Below are 15,469 nucleotides of genomic sequence, written 5' to 3' on the forward strand. Positions count from 1 at the left end.
ACACACACACACACACACACACACACACATATATAAATCTTTTTAAATCTTGATTTTACAGGCAGTTTCCATTGGGACGATTGGGCCGGGTTTCAATGTCATACCCATATAACCATATTTTGTCATTTGTTATAATCTCCTTCAGAAACTCTGGATCATTGTTGATTTCATTCAGCAGCTCATGAGCAATGTCTGAGTGACATTTTTTGTCGAAATCCAACAATTTTGGAACAAAATTTGCTGCTACATGTTTCATGCCTAAAACATTGAGAAAATTGCTTGGCATGGACCAGAGGGCATGCTGAAGGATATGAACATCATAATGAAAAGTTTCAGGGAGAGCATAAGGGAACAATTGACAGGAATGGGGGAAAGAAATACAGTAGAAGAATGGGTAGATTTGAGGGATGAAGTAGTGAAGGCAGCAGAGGATCAAGTAGGTAAAAAGACAAGGGCTAGTAGAAATCCTTGGGTAACAGAAGAAATATTGAATTTAATTGATGAAAGGAGAAAATATAAAAATGCAGTAAATGCAGCAGGCAAAAAGGAATACAAACGTTTCAAAAATGAGATTGACAGGAAGTGCAAAATGGCTAAGCAGGAATGGCTAGAGGACAAATGTAAGGATGTAGAGGCTTATCTCACTAGGGGGTAAGATAGATACTGCCTACAGGAAAATTAAAGACACCTTTGGAGATAAGAGAACCACTTGTATGAATATCAAGAGCTCAGATGGAAACCCAGTTCTAAGCAAAGAAGGGAAAGCAGAAAGGTGGAAGGAGTATATAGAGGGTCTATACAAGGGCGATGTACTTGAGGACAACATTATGGAAATGGAAGAGGATGTAGATGAAGATGAAATGGGAGATACGATACTGTGTGTAGAGTTTGACAGAGCACTGAAAGACCTGAGTCGAAACAAGGCCCCGGGAGTAGACAACATTCCATTGGAACTACTGACGGCCTTGGGAGAGCCAGTCCTGACAAAACTCTACCATTTGGTGAGCAAGATGTATGAAACAGGCGAAATACCCTCAGACTTCAAGAAGAATATAATAATTCCAATCCCAAAGAAAGCAGGTGTTGACAGATGTGAAAATTACCGATTAATCAGTTTAATAAGCTACAGCTGCAAAATACTAACACGAACTCTTTACAGACGAATGGAAAAACTAGTGGAAGCTGACCTCAGGGGAGATCAGTTTGGATTCCGTAGAAACACTGGAACACGTGAGGCAATACTGACCTTACGACTTATCTTAGAAGAAAGATTAAAGAAAGGCAAACCTACGTTTCTAGCATTTGTAGACTTGGAGAAAGCTTTTGACAATGTTGACTGGAATACTCTCTTTCAAATTCTAAAGGTGGCAGGGGTAAAATACAGGGAGCGAAAGACTATTTACAATTTGTACAGAAACCAGATGGCAGTTATAAGAGTCGAGGGGCATGAAAGGGAAGCAGTGGTTGGGAAGGGAGTAAGACAGGGTTGTAGCCTCTCCCCGATGTTGTTCAATCTGTATATTGAGCAAGCAGTAAAGGAAACAAAAGAAAAATTCGGAGTAGGTATTAAAATCCATGGAGAAGACATAAAAACTTTGAGGTTCGCCGATGACATTGTAATTCTGTCAGAGATAGCAAAGGACTTGGAAGAGCAGTTGAATGGAATGGACAGTGTCTTGAAAGGAGGATATAAGATGAACATCAACAAAAGCAAAACGAGGATAATGGAATGTAGTCGAATTAAGTCGGGTGATGCTGGGGGAATTAGATTAGGAAATGAGGCACTTAAAGTAGTAAAGGAGTTTTGCTATTTGGGGAGCAAAATAACTGATGATGGTCGAAGTAGAGAGGATATAAAATGTAGACTGGCAATGGCAAGGAAAGCGTTTCTGAAGAAGAGAAATTTGTTAACATCGAGTATAGATTTAAGTGTCAGGAAGTCATTTCTGAAAGTATTTGTATGGAGTGTAGCCATGTATGGAAGTGAAACATGGACGATAAATAGTTTGGACAAGAAGAGAATAGAAGCTTTCGAAATGTGGTGCTACAGAAGAATGCTGAAGATTGGATGGGTAGATCACATAACTAATGAGCAAGTATTGAATAGGATTGGGGAGAAGTTTGTGGCACAACTTGACCAGAAGAAGGGATCGGTTGGTAGGACATGTTCTGAGGCATCAAGGGATCACCAATTTAGTATTGGAGGGCAGGGTGGAGGGTAAAAATCGTAGAGGGAGACCAAGAGATGAATACACTAAGCAGATTCAAAAGGATGTAGGTTGCAGTAGGTACTGGGAGATGAAGAGGCTTGCACAGGATAGAGTAGCATGGAGAGCTGCATCAAAGCAGTCTCAGGACTGAAGACCACAACAACAACAATGAAAAGTGAGTTCCAGAAGTGCATCCTAGATTGGAAAAAGTGCTGGCATGAGTGTATTATATCTCAGGGGGATTATTCTGAAGTGGACAAAGTTGAAATTGATGAATAAATCAAGAAACGCAATTCTTGTTACTTTCCGATCACACCTGGTATTCTGAGGTTCAAAGAATCAACAATTCTTTAGTAATTAATGTGCTAGGGTATCAAGGGCAGTCATCATCTTTGTCTTCTCAGCCTTATCTGAAATGTTTATACCACTTGTAAACTCTTGTCTTACATGTAGTACATTTTCAAAAGCCACGTTCAACATTTTGAATGATGTGGTGCACATTATTCCATTTCTCAAGCAAAATTTAATGCAAATTCTTCAATCCCTCTTTTTCGAAAGTAAAAATTTGCCAAGCCTTCAAAAACACATACCTTTTTGACTGTCAACAATAGACTAAGTATTAAAAGCAGCTGAAAATGCAAATGTACATGAGGAAATTGTGTACCAATAATATAATAAAATTTATTTGAAAATCAGACTTATAATGCCCATTAAATTGAAAAATTCCTATTATTTTTTTATCTCAGTTTGTATATCCTATCAACCGACCTCTTATTTTAGTTAGGTTGTGACACAAATTTCCTTTCTCCAGGGTTTGGTTCAGCACCTCCTTGGTAGTTAACCTGCCTACATATCTAATCTTTGCCCATACCTCACTTTTGTCCACCACCACACTTCAGACACACATCTTCAGAAAAAGACTTCCTGACACTTGAATTTACATTTGATGTTTTCATAAACTAGTTGCTATTAGTAGTCTGCGCTTTACGGCCTATCCACTACAGCCATCATCAGTTTTTTGGTGCCCAAAATAGCAAAATTCGTTGACTACTTCTAATGTGTGAGTTCCTCATCTAATTCCCTCACCATTGTCTTATATGATTTGACTACATCTCATTTCATTTGTTTTACTTTCTTAATGTTCAGTTCATTTCAAGACATTATATGTTCCTTTCAACAGATCTTCCAAGTCCTTTAAGATTGCTGATGACATTGTAATTCTGTGAAAGTTTTTATTTATTCAGCTTGAACTTAAATTCCCTTTCCAAAGTCTCCTTGGTTCCCTTTATTGTTTTCTTACTGTAGAGGTTGAGAAACATAGGGGATAGGCTACATCCTTGTCTCACTCCCTTCTCAACTACTGCTTTCCTTTCATGTCCTTCTTCTCTTATAGTTGCAGTCTTGTTTACGCACAAATTGTCAAGAATATTCCACCCCCTGCTGTCTTCAGAATTTGAAAGTGTGTGTGCTGCAGTCAACATTGTCAAAAGGTTTCCCTAAATTAACGACTGCTATAAACATAGAAAAGCTATTCTTTAACCTTACTTTGATCTTGTGCCTTTGTTCCACATTAGCACAGGGTCAAAATTTGTTATGGACAAATTTGTCATGGTTAATTATGAGGTGCCAAGATGCCCTTCCTGTCACCCCCTCAGGAGAAAATATGTGTACTCCAACAGTCTGCATATAGTGTTATTTACATGACAGTGAGTGAAAGTTTCATAAATGTTTGCAAACTGCATAATTGATGCAGGACTCTGGTACTAGCCTGGTATTTACCTAGTTGGATGTGGGAAACCACCTAAAAACCACATCCAGACTGGCTGGCATGTCTCCCTCATCTTTAACCTGTCAGGCTGATTGGATCCGGGGTCAGTGCAGCTCCCCTTCCCAGAAGTGCTGCTTTAACATGCACATCTATCCAGGCAGGTCTGCTGTTCTTTAACTTGTCTTCTAAAACACGTAGTAAGGCCCCACTATTGCTCCTACATTTCTCCAGGACCCAGACTGATCTTCTCTGAGGTGGAGTTTACCAGTTTTTTCCATCTTCTGTAAATAATTTGTCATTGTTTTGTAATGACAACTTATTAAACTGATATTCACACCTGTTGTTACCTAACACTTTTATTTTAAATCTTTTCCATTTTTACCACCCCTATCTGATTTCTCAAAAAACTTCATTTCACTTAGTTGCTCCTATTTTTTTTCTCTTTCGTTCATGAACCTGGTCACTGCATTTGAGTTCACTTGCATAACTTACACACACTGTACAGCAGAGTGAAAATCATTCTGGAAACAATCTCATGAGGCTGTTGCCATGTCATGTCCCCGCAATATCCTTTTTTCCAGGAATAGTAGTCTTGCATGTTACGCACGGGTACCTCTGTGATGTTTGGAAGGTAGGAGATGAAATACTGATGGAAATAAAGCTCCGAACATAGGTCACAAGTTGTCGCGTAACTCAGTTCGTAGAGCACTTGCTTGTGAAAGGCGAAGATCCTGAGCTCGAGTTCGAATCAGCACTCAGCTTTTGTATGTAAGGAAGTATCGTGTCAGTGCACACTCCACTGCAGAGTGAAAATTCATTCTGGGAATCTATAAATGTCCCAATGACTTTCCTATGTCAACTCTGTTCAACACTTCATGAGAAAAGATACTACTGCTTTTATATGAATTGCTATTTTCTGAATCTGTGCTGCAAGTTGTGTAGTAGCCTCTGTTTACTGAAGAAAGATTCCATTTGATTGGTCCTAGTGATCTAGCATTAAAGTATGTGACTGGAAATTGAGATGTCACGGGATCGAAACCTGGCTGGAGCATAGAAATTTTCAGTCTGCCTTTAAACTACTCGTCTACTCAATGATGAAAAAGAGTTGTCAGAAACAACACATTGTTGGGATTGCTCATCAACTTGTAGATCCCCTTTCCCCAACTGGATAATGTGAGTAGATTAGGGACATAAGTCACTGAAGTGGCTTGCTATTGAAAGCCTCAAAAAATTATTATCTAGGATTACTCTTTCAGGTAACTTGCTCAGTGCTGAGTTCATGGAAGTTGATCTATAATTCTGTGTCAGTTGGTGCTGTCTTTCTGTGCTGGTGGTATCTAAGTGATTTTTAAAAGATCATGAAACTTTCCCAATTGAACTGTGTATTAAATTTGTTAGTGGTTTTGTTAATTCACTTCTTCATTCTGTAAGTTATGACATTCATTAGACTCTTTTTAGAAAAAAAAACCTGGGAATAATTTTTAGGGCATTACAGTCTGAAACAGTCATCACGGAAAAAAGATTACTCATTTTACTTGAGTTAATTACTGGTGTTGAACCATCCATTTCTTCTCTCCATGCCTTACTAAATTGATCTATGAGAGTCTCACATATTGTGTTTGGCAAACTTGACAGCGTTACATTTTCTTAAAATGAGAATACTTTGGACCTTAAGAGAAAACAAGTTACCTTCATATCTAAATAACACGTAGTTAGTTAGTTAGTTAGTTAATCAGTCAGTTATTTAGTTGTTCCATATATTATTTGAATGATTCTTTTATTGAAATTATTTGGAACGAGTCAATTATGGAATATGTATACACAATTAGTGTTAACATTAATGAACACCTTATTTTTTAGACATACCCATGCAGCTACACTTAGAAACAAGGTTTGTACCTCTCCCTCTCTTCTTCTTATATGTATATAAAAACTGGCTGCCTTTGAATTCATAGGACTCAATCGGGATCATGTAATCAGTTTCGGCTTTACAGTTGTCCTCAGAATCTGTAAGAAGGAAACACCTGATTGCATACATTCTCTGTTATGCAGCATTTGGTGTGGCATTTCCAATGGACTGTTTTGGAACACCCTTATTGCCCGGCTCACATTCCAAGTGATTTTCACCTCTTTGACCATTAAAGAAGCACCTGCCTGGCCCTTCCTTCAGAACTGGTGCAGACAGGTGGGCTGCTGTTAAGTGACTCCTTAACTTCGAGCCCGAGTTCTCTTGTGTGTTTACCACAGATTGGTTTACCAGTAGAATGAATGCTCAGACAAGTGTGGTGACTGAATGGAAAAGCAATATGGAGCATTATCCGAATGGTCTCCACTGTCTCTGACACAAAAACACTAATGGTTACTCACTTTGTTTACTTTCACTCGTATTATCTGGTACGGGGTTACATCTGTGGGCAAGTGTGTGCACGTGCCAAGAACATTCCGAGTCCAGTAAGGGGTGGTCAGGTTGGTTGTAGTGTCAGTTTGTCAACTTTGTGTAAGCCATCATTCAGCTGTCGTGTAATTGTAACTGTTACCATGTACATATATTCCACCGTGACATTTGTTGTTGGTAGTATTGACTTGTTGAGAAGAAACTGCTGCACTAATGCTTGGATAACACTTTCTGAATTAATGTTTTTAAATGATCTTCATCAAACCTCAAAGGTCTTCATGAACACGGAGAGTCACTAATGTCAGAATGATCTTCCTTAAAGGGCACCTCATGCTCTAAAGCAAAATCACAAAAATCAGCAGGTGGTCATTTGTGCATCACTGCTTGCTCATCATCAGTCCACTTACGAACAACACTGACCATTCCTGTCCTGTAAGTGAACAGGGTAGCATAGTGTTTAGTACACTGGACTTGCATTCGAGAGGACGACTGTTCATACCTGTCCGGCCATCCTGATTTAGGTTTTCCGTGATTTCCCTAAATCATTAATGCAAATACTGGGATGGTTCCCTTAAAAGGGCATAGCCACTTTCCTTCTCCACCCTTCCCTAGTCTTAGCTTGTGCTCCGTCTCTAATGACCTCATTGGCAACGAGATGCTAAACCCTAATCTCCTCCTATCCTGTATTATTACTGGTGCTGAGAAATGGTGTCTTTATGCCAACGTATGGAAATGGAAGGAATGGTTGTGCCCAAACAAAGCAGTAACTCCCTGTATAAAGACCTGCATGCATCTAAAAAAGATAATGTTATGCATCTGAGGGAACAGCAATGGTGTGGTGTACTACGAATTGCTTCCCCAAGCTGAAACCATCACTAATCACATTTATTGTCAACAACTGAGACATGTTGCAGACACAGTCCAGGAACAGTGAGCAGGAAGACTGCGTGAAGTGGTACTACTCCACAATAACACCCGGCCACATCCTGCTAGACTGACAAAAAGCACTACACAGAAATTGAGTTGGGAAGTCATTCTGTGCCAAACCTATTCCCTTGTTCTTGTATCCTCAGATTTTCACCTTTTCCACTCCATATTAAACAATGTTCAAGGAAATTCCACTACAGATGATAATGCGCTCTGAGCATGGCTTGGCGAGTTGTTCTCCTCAAAACCAGTGACGGAATTGAAAAGCTACCCCAGCATTGGAAGACTGTTGTAAATAGTGAAGGAGAATATAGTGTTCACGACTAGAGTCTCTGCTATGTGTATCTGTTGTGTTTATTTAAACTTGTGCAAAAATGCTGCAAATTTATGCACCAACTAAATAAATACACAGAGCGCCTCAGTAATTTTGTCTCTCTCTTCAACTTCCCAAATGGACATTTTCTCACAGATGACTCATTCCCTTTATTACTGAATCATCATCGTGTTACGTGTGTCTACCTTCCAGTAATCAAATTGGGTGCCCAGGATGATGTACAGTCAGGAATTAGTCTGGCAAATTTTGTGAATGATGCCGTCAGTGCTTGAATTAGACTTTCGCAGATGGTTTTTCAATTTTGATATCCTGTAACTATGTTCAGTCAAACGTTCCAACTAAAATCCATTCCAAATAGGTATTCATAAATATTTCACTAAAGTTACAAATTCTGGTGATAGTGCAACTGAACAGTTAGCTACTTTGGACTATAGTATATTCTAAAACTTAGAAGTTTCACGATTGTGGCAACCACCTACTTTACGGCTTCTGTTGCAGGGTTCACAACAGCAGCAGTACAACCGCCGCTCCGGTCTGGCAGAGGCCGGCCACGCTCAGTACGGCCCGGGCACGGGCGGAGGCGTCGCCGGAGGCCTCCCGCCGCGCCTGCAGAACCTCCATCACCACCAGCCACACCAGCAGCTCTTCCAGAACGTGGCCCCTCCGCCAGGGGCACTGCCCCCTCGTTTTCTCGGGCAGCAGGCGCAGCCGTTCGTGCCGCTGCAGGCGGCCGTCAAGTCCCGTGCCGTCACTGGTCGCGGTTCGCAGGGCGAGGAGGGTCGTCACAGAGGGCAGGAGAGTGAGCGGGTGCAGGTCGGTTCACTCCCTCTATCTTATATACAACTATCTGATAAATTTCTCTAAATCGTAAATTTAAGACAGTAGACTTATTTTCCATCTGTCGGTCACTGGTTTTATTATTTCAAACAACTGGTGATCTTTAGATCCTAAAACACCCTTTATTTCTAACCAACTATCCCAGAATCTGGAGCCTAGTGACAGCAGCGGGTTGCCTATTTAACAGCTTCTAGGGCAATAAAAATGATTTTCAATATCTTAACAATACCAGAGAAGGGAAGTTGCTACTCACCATATAGCGGAGATGCTGAGTCGCGATAGTAACAACAAAGAGATTCACACAATTAAAGCTTTCAGCCATTAAGGCCTTTGTCAGCAGTAGACACATACGCATGCACGCGAGCGCCCCCCCCCCCTCCCCCCCACACACATGCGCGCGTAACCGCAACTTGCATACACATCTGCAGTCTCAGAGAGCTGAAACCACACTGTGAACAGCAGCACCAGTGCATGATGGGAGTGGCGACGGGATGGAGGTAAGGAGGAGGCTGGGGCTGGGGCGGGGAGGGGGAGGGATAGTATGGTGGGAGTGGTGGACAGTGAAGTGTTGCAGCTTAGACGGAGGGCAGGAGAGAAGATGCTGGGGAGGCGGGGGGGGGGGGGGGGGTGGTAAGTAGCAGAAAGGAGAGAAATTAAAAGACTGGTTGTGGCGGTTAAATGACGGCTGTGTAGTGCTGGAATGGGAACAGGGAGGCGGCTGGATGGGTTAGGACAGTGACTAAGGAAGGTTGAGGCCAAGAGGGTTACGGGAAAGTAGGATGTATTGCAGGGAACATTCCCACCTGCCCAATTCAGAAAGCTGGTGTTGGTGGGAAGGATCCATATGGCACAAGCTGTGAAGCAGTCATTGAGATGAGGGATATCATGTTTGCCAGCGTGTTCAGCAACAGGGTGGTCCACTTGTTTTTTGGCCACAGTTTGTCGGTGGCCGTTCATGCCGACAGACAGCTTGTTGGTTGTCTTGCCTACATAGAATGCAGCACAGTGGTTGCAGCTTAGCTTGTAAATCACATGACTGGTTTCATATGTAGCCTTGCCCTTGAGCCTGATGGCTGCAGAATGAGTGGTGAGTAGATGGAGTGTACATGGAAGAGTAAGCACAGCAAGTTCCAGGAGGACTGCACCACAAGCAACAGCTCTGATGAAAAGATGGATGATGACAGCTGAGATCTGGCGAGAGGTTCTCCACAGACCGTCAGGAACAGGTCACTGGGAGCTGGATCAATGTTTCGAATGTATTCTGTTATGTTGAATGATAGGTCTCACTTCTGTTTGTGGTAATCAAATTGACTCTTACGTGTTCTTATATGACCTGGTGAGGTGGTGGTTCTCGAGATGTGTCACTCTCTGACTTGTAGAGTCTTGGTGTGAGGAATTAGTGGATATGGCAATAGGACTGATTTGGTAATTGTTGAAGGGAGGCCGTATGCTCACTAGCATGTGGCAAGAATGGTAAACCTTTCATGGCTGGGGTTCCAGATGGCATTTTCATCTAGGATAGTGCAAAACCCGCATTGCAGTTCACACAATAGATGTCTAGATAATTGTGGCAATCCTAGACTGACCTGGCCAGTTCACTGATTTGTCACTGAAGGGGCATGTCTGGTAAGCGGTATACTTTCACACTGGCCTCCCATCAACAATCTTAGTGAAGTGACACAGCATGTGCTTCAGGCATAGCAAGAAATTGCTTAAGATGACATTACTGGGTCACAACTTATAATGATGTTGCTAATGGACATCAGTACCAAACAGAATGAAAATGTACTCATTTAATACTCATTATGCAATGAACATCTGAACAAAAGAGAAGAGTGTGATAAATAGGAACTGGAAAAAAAATCCTTTTGTTCTATGATCAAACTCAGTGCTATTTTTTGACTAACTTCTTATTATTTATTTACCAAATTTCTTATATTTTTGCCACATATGGTATCTCTTCTGCCAAAGTCTCTATTATTTTTGCCAAATACGGTGTAAGTTTTTTGCCAAATTCATTGACCATGTTGCCACATTTGGTGTTACTTTTTCCTCAAATATAGATGTTACTTTTTTGCCAAAATGCAGAGTTTTTTTGCCAAATTTAGTGTTTCCTTGCCAAATTCAGTGTTTCATAGCTATATTCTTTATTATTTTTGCTAATTTTGGTACTATTATCATCGTGACATCGAAGTTCATTACAAAGGAAATGAAGTGTCAGTTTAACATTATACACCAACCTCAGCCTTTAGGAATTTAGAAGTCAAAATGCAGTTTTAATGTTCAGTAATGATCAGTTATGAATATTAGTGAACTGCAGTCCTCAGATTTGTAACATTTTTATGCAGCAAAATTATGAATGTTCCAATACCTCAGTGCCATTTATCTCACGTAATTTTGCTAAAAATGCTAATTTTGCGTTATTGTTTTTGCAGAATTTTCCTGTCCCTATTGATGAATGTTTGCCTGATGTTTTGTGCTGTAACTCTTTCCATTTATGTAAGCATACCTTTCAATCTTCACTGTATCATCATCACATTCCAACTTGAATGCCAGCTCACAGACATCGCTATTTAACGGTTCCTTAATGTTTTCAACATCTACTTTTTTAGTCAAAAATACTTACTACGAATTAAAATATTTGATTTAACTAAAACAGAATACTTCAACACTGTTTGTTATTTTTTCAAAAATCATCAACCTGTGTCCGAATAATCTGCAAGCAGGATTATCTGCACTTAGATAATTGGAAGCTTGCTGTATTCATTAAATATGTTTTCCTTTTGTGTATTAAAGTAATCTTCCAAATCATATTTTAATAGCTCAGTAACAAGCACTTGAGATACGAATTTTACATACCTTCCATCAAATTAATTTCTTAGAGCATGACACATTATGTAATTCTTGGAATCGGTTGTATTTTTAACAATGGTAATTTTAGAATGTTGTCCCTCTCGGGTAAATTTCTGATGCAGATGTTCACTAATTGACATCTATATGACTGCTTTGAAATTAACGCTTACATCCTTTCTCGAGGGTTTATCAAGCTGCCGTCAGATAGTTTCTCAACTGTTCCATTCTTGAATAGGACATGGAAAAAATGAATACCTAAATATTTCCCTTTGAGCTCATATTTCTCCTATTTTATTACTGTGGTTCCTATGTTGGTGAGATTCAGGAGAAAAGTTGGTGACTGAAATTTCACAAAATGATCTTGTTGCAATGAAAAAGCCATTGGTTCAATGATTGCCATCCCAACTTGATTATCATATCCATAACATCTCTCTCTCTCTCTCTCTCTCTCTCTCTCTCTCTCTCTCCCTCTCCTACTTCGTGATAATACATAATGAGCTACCCTTCTTTTAACTTTTTCGATATCTTCCGTCTCCTGTCTGCTAAGGATCCCATACCTTGCAGTAATGCTCCAGAAGAAGATGGACAAGTGTAGAGTGGATAGTATCTTAAATAGATTTGTTGCATCTTCTAAATGTTCAGCCAATAAATTGCAGTCTTTAGTTTGCCTTCCCCCACAACATTTTCTGTTAGATAGCTTCTACGTAAGATGTTTGTAATAGGGTATTTGACTGTTTTCTTGAACTCATCTTAAATTGTTAATTATGCCATTTTATGCTTTTTGCCTTCATGAATTTCAGCACCCTTTTATAAAAAACAGAAATAAAATTTAAATAATTTGAATGCCTGCTAAAATGCTCCATTTCAGTCAACTGGCTAGCTCGCTGCTCATACTGTCATAAAGCTAATTCACAGTGATGTCTTGGTTTGGAATTTACATGTCAGAAAATGGATTCCAAATGGTGTGTAGTACTACACTGTACAAATACATCCATAAAAACTCTTGAAAAATTGTTTTTGATTGTTTCAGAGAGTGAGAAGGTATGTAAAAAATTAGTTGCACTGTACCAGCAAAATGCCATCATGTCGCCGCCAAAATTCCCTTACTTAATTATAAATGTTTTGCACTCTGAAGTTAACATTAATTTACCTCGGAGATATGCTTTCTCACTGTTACAAAGGACAGTGTCAGTCAACGAAATTTAACTCTTAATAAAAATTATCGTTATACCCACTTCCTTGGACAGCATTGGCAGTTTGGTCGGTAGAGCGGTGGACTGTCGAATATTAGAAGATGATATCCATAGATCGCTGGTTTAAATCTAGCCTGCAATAATATTTTAACTTCTTTATAAAACAAATTGACAGTCCTTTCATGTGAAAACCAAATCACAATCACAAAACTTCACCAGACTGATTACAAACAGTGTATTTTTATGTTTTTCTTGGCATTTACATGCACGTACATTTGCAATAATTGTTCACACACATCACTTTCAAAAAGATATTTTCTAGTTAATGTGACCACTAATTTCTTATTTTAGTAGTAGTAGTAGTAGTAGTAGTAGTAGTAGTTTTTCTTTAAAAAAAATCTTCATACTGTTCAGCAAGGATCCTTTTGTTTAAGCTTTTGAAGTTTCATCATCTTGCATAAAATGAAGTTAAGTCTGCTTCAGACATGATGTTAGTTTACACTCACAAACAGTGCAGCCCTTACATTTGTGTTACCTGGATGTTGTACTAAACCTCGTTGTACTGTGGGAGTATGGTGATATCTTCACTGTTTGCAATGCTTTCCAAAAAAGGTAATTGTTTGTAAGCAAAGTAGATACATTTATTCTCAGTTGTCCATTTTTCAGAGTAGATTAACGTGAAGCTATATCCAATACATCTCATCATTGAAGCAACTGCTACAATGAGTTCTTGCTAACACTATTTTCAGATTTTGTGTAAAATTATGACCCCTCCAGGACTCAAACATATATTCTTCCTTTCCATAATCACATACGCTATCCATTGCACAACAGAGTGCATGCTGCTTGTGGCTCCTCTGCTGCGTATCTTGTATACTGGAAATCAGCACTAAGATTTTCACAAGAATGGGGAAAAGAATGGCCGTCCTTGCACATATCACTGTTCTGAATGAGTGGTGCATAAACACATCAAGTTTTGCGAAGTTTACACTGTCAGCATTCATAAAATTCCTTTCTGTTGTTACTTAAAAGAAATAAATGTGTTTTCCATACCTAAATAGTGTAACTATTTGCAGAAAAAGTACGTATAAACCTAGTAACTTTGGCTAACACTCATGTAACACACATATAGCTTCATTTTACTCCTAGTCTGTGATGTCACAGAGCTTCAGTCAATAACAGCGTATTTTCGATCATATGACCAAATCTTGAAATTTAATGATTTTTAAGCTTTAATTACATAAAAATAAGAGATTTTGTGCGAATATTGATTGCAAATGTGATTTGAATGTTATAATCACTCCAAATAACTGCTATAATCACTCCAAATAACAATAATCCGAACCATATTTTTAACATAAGAAAATAGTGTATTGTAATCCCTAGATATTTATTTGAATTAGCAACCATTACATTTGTGATATTTACCGTGTAATCTAAATTTAACAGATTTTTAATACTTGTGTGAAGGGCCCTTTACTTTTTATTGTTTATTAATTTCTGTGCACCACAATTTTTCAGAACTCGACAACTTCCGTCGAGCAGTCGCCTGTGAATAAGTCGAGTGGGGGCAATGTGGGAACTCCCGACAAAGTTGTCTCCACTGCCAGCAAGGGCTCCGGTGGGCCGGCAGCGCGCAAGACCCGCAAAGTGCGTATAGCGGCACGCTTCACTTACGGCCTGGACGTTGATGACGAGAAGCAGCCAGCTCTGCCAAACGAGGAAGAGAAAAAGGAGGAGACGAAGCAGGCAGTGGGCAGCGACTCAGGGGCTGTTGAGGGCCCCACCACCGAGCAGCAGAACTAGAGGCATTTTAATAGTGGTCGGCATTCATTGTAGGCTGTGAACTGTTACTGTAACTACGCTTCTAAGTGAAAGAAAAAAACGCTTCGTGAACTATCACGAACCTATCATTTATATATAGTGAGATCATATGCATGAGAAAAAAAAAGTTCTTTTTGAATTTGTACCGAAAAACTGCAGTTGATTACATTTTAATGTACTCTTCGCAAATCTGATGACTGATCAAATTATCAGATTGGTCGTTGTATGTGCAATGACTTTTGAATTGCTGATTTTTAGTTTGCATGTTTGTGTTTATGATTGTAGCTTTGATCAGTGTATTTTCTAATAAGCCCATAAAAAATGATTTGGTTAATGTGAAAACTGCTGATGTAAGCTGCATTCTGCAGCTTTACATCTCTCTCTGCATTTGTGACGACACACAGTTTCCAAATACTGTATTTCCAATACAGATTTGATTACTGCTGAACCTTTTTTATAGTGTGAGTACCACATGTGATCCTGTATATTTTCAAATAAAAGGCAAAAGATAAAAATATATGTGTTGAAAAGGGTAAGTTGCGCACACTGACTGGTTGGGTAACTTGTTTGAGCACTGTTAACGCAGATAGGAATTCTGCTTTTGAACAGAGTAGTATATTAGAACAGCTCAGAGTTGAAAGAGAGTAACTAATTCAGTTGTGGAATACAGTGCTCCAGAAATGAATGAAAAATTGTAAGGTAAAGCATGTGGTTGTGGAACTTGAGGGTGTCGTAAGATGGTCAATTTCCCAGTTTGATTACAGAAAGTTAAGCCAGTAAAATTTCTTACTCATTTTAGAAACGATTTTTGACTGCATCTGCACTGCTCTTTTCGAAGCTATACGCAAGAGTCTATCATACGGCAGATAAGTTCAGGCCAAAAATAAATCACCAATAAGTAAACAGGTATTCATTGGACAAATATATTATACTAGAACTGACATGTGATTACATTTTCGTGCAATTTGGGTGCATAGATCCTGAGAAATCAGTACCCAGAACCACCACCTCTGGCCATAATAACGGCCTTGATATGCCTGGGCATTGAGTCAAACAGAGCTTGGATGGCGTGTACAGGTACAGCTGCCCATGCATCTTCAACACGATACCACAGTTCATCAAGAGTAG

General features: G+C 39.5%; 1 protein-coding gene across 1 annotated transcript in view; it reads left to right on the plus strand.

The window, feature by feature from the left end:
- LOC126428117 (5'-3' exoribonuclease 1) overlaps nt 1-14,377 on the plus strand; it is a 204,932-nt gene extending 190,555 nt beyond the window's left edge. Inside the window, exons 33-34 of the mRNA XM_050090024.1 lie at nt 8,133-8,447; nt 14,039-14,377. Of these exons, the coding sequence (XP_049945981.1) occupies nt 8,133-8,447; nt 14,039-14,323 (600 nt within the window). The 3' untranslated portion in view covers nt 14,324-14,377. The remainder of the gene's footprint in view (nt 1-8,132; nt 8,448-14,038) is intronic.
- The last annotated feature ends 1,092 nt before the right edge of the window (nt 14,378-15,469 follow it).

The sequence above is a fragment of the Schistocerca serialis genome, chromosome 12, assembly GCF_023864345.2.
Source record: "Schistocerca serialis cubense isolate TAMUIC-IGC-003099 chromosome 12, iqSchSeri2.2, whole genome shotgun sequence".
Taxonomy (NCBI): domain Eukaryota; kingdom Metazoa; phylum Arthropoda; class Insecta; order Orthoptera; family Acrididae; genus Schistocerca; species Schistocerca serialis.